This window comes from Montipora capricornis, chromosome 1 (assembly GCF_036669925.1).
Source record: "Montipora capricornis isolate CH-2021 chromosome 1, ASM3666992v2, whole genome shotgun sequence".
NCBI classification, from domain to species: Eukaryota; Metazoa; Cnidaria; class Anthozoa; order Scleractinia; family Acroporidae; genus Montipora; species Montipora capricornis.
Window position 1 is genome coordinate 16237070 of NC_090883.1, and position 8236 is coordinate 16245305.

Below are 8236 nucleotides of genomic sequence, written 5' to 3' on the forward strand. Positions count from 1 at the left end.
TATTTAAAGTGCCATCATGAATGATACTTGCATGCAAAGAATCAATATAGGTCACCGAGCAAAGTTTCGAGATGAAGACAATTTTTTTCCGCAGGTTTCATTTCCGGTTCGTACGATTTTACGCCATATTTTTACTCCCGGTGTGTTGCGCGCGCTACTTTTGATAGAAATTTGATTCAATCAGCTGACGCGTGTTTCTCAGTTATGACCCGTAGTCTGCCGCGTATAGGTTACACGCGCGCGCGCGCAGCTAAAATTTTTCACGACCTCTAAATGCGAGCGTCCGAATCACCTAATCAAAGCTACCTGTACAAGTCAAAGCAAATTTTGCTTTCCGCTATTTTATTTTGTTCCTCCGTTTCCCGGCCCAAAGCGCTAAAAAAGGGTGACGGCGTTTTGCCATACTCAGTTAAAGTGAAAAATTATACAAGGTTTTCGAAACAGTATTAAAAGAATGTGAAGTGTTCGTACAAAAATCGCTCTCACAGAAAAAATATTTTGAAATAAAAAATTCCCAGACGTTTTTGTTGTATATATATGTTAATCTAGCCACTGTCAAAATTTGGGGGCAATCGGACAAATTCCCTTTGAGTCTGATCTCTTTAAAGTGTCCGCTTCAAATGAAAAATTTGATTTGAGAAAACAGCGCTAAGACTGTCAATCAAACAGGTAATTTTTACTTCCGACCAAGACGTAAAACTGCCATTTTTCCGCCAATATTTAATCATTTTGAATAATTTCTTTTTTACATTAGCTATCCCATTTCGATCATTACTTTTGACCGAAAAATCCAAATTTGAAGAAAATTGCCGATCTGAACGTATACGGTAACCCCTTAAGTCAACCTTTACTACTGAGGACTAATAATGGCCTCTTAAATGATTCAAATATAAATTGTACAGAACGTTCTGCATTATGTTGTGTTACTTCCATGTTGCGTGCTTGGGTTTGCTATCTTTTCCAGGACGAGATGCTGCTGCTTGTCCTGTTCGTGATCTTGCGTCTCTTTCCACTGTGTCTAGACTAGCCAACTCTTCATCATACCTAATAACCAACAGTGTCAAGGTCAAAGGGTAAATTGTTTTTTTTTAATTTTGTGTAACATACAAGGAATTGACAAGTTATGCACCTGTACGGGTGTATAGCCTCGGAAAAAAAGGAATAATATCAGAATACTGGAAATTCCCCTTTCTTCAGTCCTCCGCTTGGTTTCCTTTGTTCACTGCTTTTTTCCCCGACAGCCTGATCCCTGCAGCTAGCACCATTAAAGCAATTTGATTTTGGTGTGTGTGTAGGGGAAGGGGCAGGAGAGAGTGGCTGGGGTCTGATTCTTCCCTTTTCTGTATCCTTCAGTGTGATGGTTGCCTGTCTTTAGTACTTTGTAGGGACAGACTGAGTTGAAAGGCATTTTTTCACCAGTGGAGACTCAGGGCTGGTTGCTAGTGTTGACTTGACACGTACTCCTTCATTTTGTTTCGGTGCTATCTCATTAAGATAATTGTTGCACCACAGTGGTCAGCACAACTCATTACGTTGAAGAGATTTGAAATGCTGCCAGGTTGAAATACTGAAATAAACCATGGATATGTCTTGCGGTTCTAGAGAGTTTCTTGATCAACTCCAGGGGAGAACAGTGAGGTTTTTTAGACCCTTGCACTCAAAAACTATTTTAACCCTTATGTACAGATTTTACTCTGCCTAACGCCGGACGATTTTACTCTTCAATTGGGATGCTTCAGGTGTGCAGGGGGTTAAAGAGTACTATTTTGTCAATTTGTCTGTTTTGTGGTTGGAACTTCCAACCAAGTTTCTTCCTCTACTGAGTAATAGATTCAGAGGACAAAACTAAGCCCTACTCTCTTAACAACAATGTAAGTCCACTCAAAACCTAAGCTCCCTCTAACCCTTTTCCTCCTGCAACATCCACTTTGAGATTTTACTACCTAACACCAGATGACTTACTTGTCAATGACGGACACCCTAGGAGTGAAAGGTTTAACTTCAGCAGCAAGTTGTTCTGTATAAGGATCTCAGGCACTACAAGCATACTCTAGGAGAGGTCCAACAACACCCATGTATGAACACATGAGCCTGTGTACTTGTTTGCTACTTCCCTTACAATGGGATCACAAGCAGATAGAAGCCTGCTATTAATTAATTTTCAATACTAAACTGTAAGTAAATCCTTATTAGGAAACTCATCTGTGTTTACATGTACTTACAAAACTTCAAAATTTCCAAGAGCATCTTTGGATGGCAACTTGCTCCACCGCACACTAAAAATTAAAAGTTAAGCAGGCTAAGCGATAAAATTTAATTCCTAGATCCAGGATGGAAAAGTTCATAAGTTCACCAGGATTGGCTTCCCTATAAAATTACCAACCAATCAAGGGATTAACCATTAAATGCCCTAAGGAATAATTGTTTCATTAAATTAAACTTTTTTATCCCTCTTGTGTCACTAAGAGAACATGAAGGAAGTTACATTTAATTTTGCTCTCCTTGCTTCCCCTAAAGGGCTAATCAAATGGTTCATGTAGGTATCATGACTGCTAACCAAGATCCAGTGCTACACAAAACACTTTACAATCCCATTGGTTAGAATTATTTTTTCAATCTTTCAGTGAGCGGTACTCACTCAGGAATTTCTCCATTGGGGACCACAATGCTAAGAGTATCATGAATGAGATTGTACTTCATGATTCTGTCTGCAGATGTTGTGGATGTCAGTGAGGGAGATGCATTCACCTGTTATAACGAACAAAAGTTACTCACAAACAGAATCTTTACAATTTCAATTTCAATTTTTTTATTCACACTGTTTCAGAGTTATTAGACGTAAAGAATAAATCACATGAAATATGTTTACAGTGGCCAAATGAGCAATAGCTTTCGAGTTGGCCATTGGCCACTGTCATGTTGATTTTAAGAATTAAGACCAAGATATTTACACTTTCATAGTGAGCAAGAAAAAGAGAAATAACAAACAACAAATTATTTTGACAAAACTTACCAAAAGTTTAAAAACCCCAGACACAAAGAAATGCTACAACAATATGCAGAAGGGACACTACAGTTATTAATAGTGGAGCCATACCCATAGGAACCAACGAGTTGCTTTTCTCACGATAATCATGGCTAGCGGTATTGCTCGTGGGAGTGTCAAGTATTTATGAGTCAATGAGTCAATGAGTCAACGAGTTAGTGCAGTTAATTAAACCATAAAATGAAAGCTAAAATTTCAGAGAGTGCTTAGGCCTAACCACTGAAACAAGGGCTTAGGCTTAATCAACAAATTATTGCTATATTGACTGTGAGTCCATTGACTCATGACTCATTGACTCATTTGACTCATAAAACATGCATTCTCTGCTCATGGGGGCGTACACAAGAGAAAGTTGCCCAATAATTTAATAGTCCTAATAATAATATTCCCAACATGGTGGCCGTTCACATTGTATATCTTTGATATTGGATATCCATATTATGGTCAATTTACACCTGTCAAAACAAGGTATCAGCTGACCAGTATCACGTGACCATATCACAGGCTCAAGTTCAGAGCTCAACAATTTCAGCTTTTTTTAAAGTTGACCGCTGACCAGGTACTGGTTTTCGATTGGATTGCATTCTCAAGCCAGGTTAACTTCTTGTTGTAAGAATGAACGACCCAGGAGCTTCGCTTTTAGACTTGCATGGCTGAATGTACAGTGTATAACTGTATATATTAAAGGTTAAATATGTGATGACATTACCAACCTCAATCAACCAAGGCTTGAGGTTATCATCAATGATAATGTCATAACTATAAAGTAAAACAGACTTTCGTGATCAACTTGCCCATAAACACCAGCAATCTTGAGCATAAAATGATGCTTGCTTTTTGTTGTAGAAGTAACATTCATGAATTAACTCACCCATAGCATTCAAAACAATGCCTGTCATTAGCTATCACGTTCTAAAACAAAAGAAAAACATTCAATATCTTTAGGTGAAGATAATGAACAATAATATATTATCATGTTTTCTGCAATCTCTGGCATTTTTTTAGAGAAGCTTTTTTTCTGGAAAGTGAATACTTCTCCCAGAATAAAAATACATATATTATTGCGCATTACAAAATGGGAAAGCTAGGTCTCTAAAATGACGAGCGAGACTAAAATAACGTGTAGCTGTCATGTACTGTATAGCAACTGCAGATCACTATGGTAAGCTGTAAATATATCGAAAGGCAAATTGCCTAAAAGTTGTTCCTAAAGCAGTTGCTTCCTAATTAATTGATATACTGTCTTACCTGTACTGCCTTGAGAGAGTGAACAATGCACCAATTAATATCATCAAATAACTTGTCTGTGACCTAATTAATGGGAGAACAAAAAAAACCTAGAAATTTTCAAATGCAACTATAGGATCTGTTTCACCTCTACATATACAGTACTGTGCAAAAAGAATGCAAACGAATTTCGACGAAATTCGCTTATTGTTCTCTCGAAATTTCGCCGAAATTTCCCCAAAATTTCGGGGGAAGATGTGTGATTTTTCGGCCGAATTTTCGAAGAAATTTCGCTGAGCCACACGAAAATTCGAACGCAGGACGAAAATTCGCAAATCTAACAACGAAATTTCGGTTGGAGTTCGTACGTACTGAAACGAAAATTCGCAAATCTAACAACGAAATTTCGTTGGAGTTCGTACGTACCGTAGCTGCATTTGAAAAGTTGACACCTCTGTAGTGGCAATTGAAAGTTTAAGGCAAAATGACATTGGCGGAGCCCACACACCAGCAAATGCTCTATTACCACTGTGCCAACACTACTCGATCCTTGTTCAATGCCATGAGCAGTGATAAATGCCATGAGGGATTCGAGGGGAAAAAAAATAACTGTTTCCTGAGGGACCAGTAATTTTAAAAGTGATTTGTTATATAGCACAAAAAGAAAAACGAGCAATGGCAACAGAAACGGTGATCATCGGTCAACATCTGTGGGTAACGGCTACTTGCACTGTTACCCTCTGATATCATAGATTTTGCAATGTTGCCCGCTCAGAAACTTTTGGCGGGAAACGGTTTTATTGTTAGATGTCATGTGACCTTGAAGTAACCAATGAGAGCATGCACTGTTGAGGGAAAAAATTCAGCTAAAGTATTTAACAATAATAATTGTTATTGCTTTCAACCATAAACAACATGCATCAAGGGCTGTGCATGAGGAAGCACTAACACAATTAAGTAGTACTCAACTACATGTACATTTTTCATTCAAGACTTGCCTCCTTGCCTCTGGTTCCTTCAAGATAAAATTGCAAATTTTTAATGGTCCATTTACCACCATGAATAGGATTGTATTCTTCCTAATATCAAAAAAGGATCATGATTAGTATTATAAATTCAAAACCAAACCATTTTGCTAATCAATGAAATTAGTTAAATCTTACCCCATACTTCTGAATTGCCACATTCGTGAGGTGGACAAACATGTTGTCCAGTTCATTAAGACTTGCATTGTACTGTACTGTACAAAACCTACAGAATCCCAGTTTGTACCTGCAATATTAAAGACAGAATATTGGTTACTATTTCTGTGGTTATCTAACTTCAAAGTAGATTATTTTGAATTATCTGCATAAAATCTTCATGTTGGCTTTTTAAGGGGCTGCTAACTAAGGTCAAGTATAGTCAACAGCTGCGATGTCATCTGAGGTAAAAACCCATTCCTCCTTAACAGTGAATGATTGCTTTTTGCTGCTCCAAGGACAACTCGCTCATTGACTTTTACACGAAAGCATTCATTCTTTCAGTGTAACTTAAAACCATCCAATATGGGGTTCTAGATGGTTTAACACCACCATATTAGATTTCAGCATACCATGGGCAGTTACTTCCTGTTGTTTTGTGGCAGGTACAAAACACAGGTCACAGGTCACAGGTCATTGTTTTACCACTACAGAAAGTATCCTAAACATTCATAAATGCTAACCTTAGGCCTACTTAGGTCTAAAAAACGTTTTTAGGCCTATAGGGTTACCTTTTATGAATGTTAGGATACTTTCTGTATTCAAATGTAAAACAATGACCTGTGACAGGTGTGACCTGTGTTTTGTACCTGCCGGTTGTTTTATGAATTAAAAGTACATGATAATGGAATTACCGGTAGACATTTCTTTGCATAAATTTATATCCATAAAATTCTTTCTATAAACTCGCTTCTCAGAAAGACCAGAGGCTCTTAGACCACTTTCAGTTGCAGCTAATTTGTATGTAAATTAGGATTATTGCAGTTTATGAAGCAACCTATAAAGAAGTCATTACAAAGAAGCCGGGAAAAAGTCCAGTGACTGTCTTAAATGGGACTCCAGCCCATGACCATTTGATTGAGTTGCTCACTGCTCTTACAACTGGTCAACTAGCTGGAAGTTGCTGCCATACCCCTTGGAGTTGAAAGACCTAGCTATATACTCAGTTCAAATAGTAATGACAATTATTCTATCAAAATACTATAATTATACACAGCCTGTAAACCAAGAAAGTCTTGTGTTTTAAACCCATCCTCTACAAAATATTTTACATTTACTTACAAGTAGCACTTTAGAGGTCGATAGGATGTCACCAGCACATAAATACGAAGGTCAAACTTCTTTCCACCTATTAGAAGGGGATTATCGATGTATCTTGATATCACATAGGCATCCTTCCCCCCGGGATGAACGAGTCTACAAAAATAATCATCACATCTATTTCAGTTAGTGATGCAAAGAGTAATCGCATGTCAAGAGAGGGCAAATAGCTCAATCTCCTCAATCAGGTTCCATGAAGTTGTGGGTCGTAGACGCAGAGGCAGACCCCGGAAAACTTGGGCAGAGGTGATCAAAGAAGACCTTAAATTATCAGGTCTTGCACCTGAACTGGCTGTCGACAGGGATGCGTGGAGGAATGGTGTGCGAAACCATGTGCCGTCACACCCGCCCACAAGTGGAACATGACGTTAATGGATAGTGAGTGAGTGAGTGAGTAATTTGAATATGACTTACGGCGTTCCTCTGCTGTCTTTAGACCACTTTTTCAGCTGCGACAATCTATTAATAAGAAATATTCCCTTTCCCTGGGCTGAAAAAAGAAAAGCCTCCTTTACTTTACCAGGAAAAAATGAACAAAATGCAAATTCTAAGAATATTGCTATCAATATTGCCCGAGTCCCCTAGTTGTTGGCAGGGCTGTTATTGAAAGAGTTTACTGTCTACAAGCTACTTGGAGTCAAATGACTTGAGTTGGAATGCCCACTGCGAATACATGTATGTCAAAGCTATTAAAAGGTTACATGGTCTAAGGATACTCAAAAGAAGTGGACTCTCTTTAGCCGATCTGGTCTCTGTCTATTGCAGCGTCATCAGAGCTGTACTTGAATATGATTTGCCTGCATGGGCAGCACCACCAAAGTACCACAGCGATCTTATCAAGTCTGTCCAGAAAAAGGCTTTAAAGATCATCTACCCTGATGCCTCATATGAAACCGCCCTTGGCCTTGCCAAACTTGACCCCTTATATAGTCGCAGAGAAGAGTCATGTAGGATATTTATAGCAAAATGGACAGTGGCCTTCTTATGAACATTCTTCGGCACCCTATAATAATTATAACGAACACAATAATTTATAAACTTGAGATCTGGTAAGCATGAATCTCATATATGCCATCTTGCAGAACCGAAAGGTTTGACAATTTTGTCACCATGAAATGTTAGGAAATGTGTATTAATATTTTATGTATGATTATTAGTACATTTAAACTTTCTTTATGTAATCACTTACGTAATTTATTATGAATTTATTTGTATTTATATTTATTTATTGCTGACAATCCTGTAATTCAGTTTTTACTGTAATAGGTGATTATTAAACGATTGATTGATTGATTGATTATTGATGGAGACCTTCTCCAATGATATTTCTATGACCTGGCTTATTGTTTATGACACAGTCTTGCGTAAATCACCAATCGTAAATATGTTTCTTGTCGTAAATATTATTTCCACCATTACACAATTTTTTGTTCAGAAAAATTTAAAAGGTTAAAAATTGTGTGGTTAGTTAATGTAGTTCTTGTTTCTCCCACCACTTTCCGTGTGCACATTTCCACTAAGATTGGAACATTCAAAGTGGCATTTCTCAAAGTCATTAAATTTCACCTTCTAGATGGGTGTGTGTATTGTCAGACAAGACAAAAGAAGACCTCATTCTTTT

The 8236-nt window shown here is 37.7% G+C and overlaps 1 protein-coding gene across 2 annotated transcripts in view; it reads right to left on the bottom strand.

Moving 5' to 3' along the window:
- Nucleotides 1–325: 325 nt before the first annotated feature.
- The window catches only part of LOC138059753 (polyglutamylase complex subunit TTLL1-like), a 20979-nt gene continuing 13068 nt past the window's right edge, over nucleotides 326–8236 (bottom strand). For both annotated transcript variants that reach the window (XM_068905462.1, XM_068905398.1), the window contains 10 exons: nucleotides 7030–7105; nucleotides 6577–6711; nucleotides 5437–5545; nucleotides 5272–5352; nucleotides 4295–4357; nucleotides 3918–3958; nucleotides 3760–3805; nucleotides 2639–2748; nucleotides 2223–2276; nucleotides 326–1044 (listed from right to left, as the gene is read on the bottom strand). In XM_068905462.1, coding sequence (XP_068761563.1) covers nucleotides 924–1044; nucleotides 2223–2276; nucleotides 2639–2748; nucleotides 3760–3805; nucleotides 3918–3958; nucleotides 4295–4357; nucleotides 5272–5352; nucleotides 5437–5545; nucleotides 6577–6711; nucleotides 7030–7105 — 836 coding nt within the window. In that variant the 3' untranslated portion in view covers nucleotides 326–923. The remainder of the gene's footprint in view (nucleotides 1045–2222; nucleotides 2277–2638; nucleotides 2749–3759; nucleotides 3806–3917; nucleotides 3959–4294; nucleotides 4358–5271; nucleotides 5353–5436; nucleotides 5546–6576; nucleotides 6712–7029; nucleotides 7106–8236) is intronic.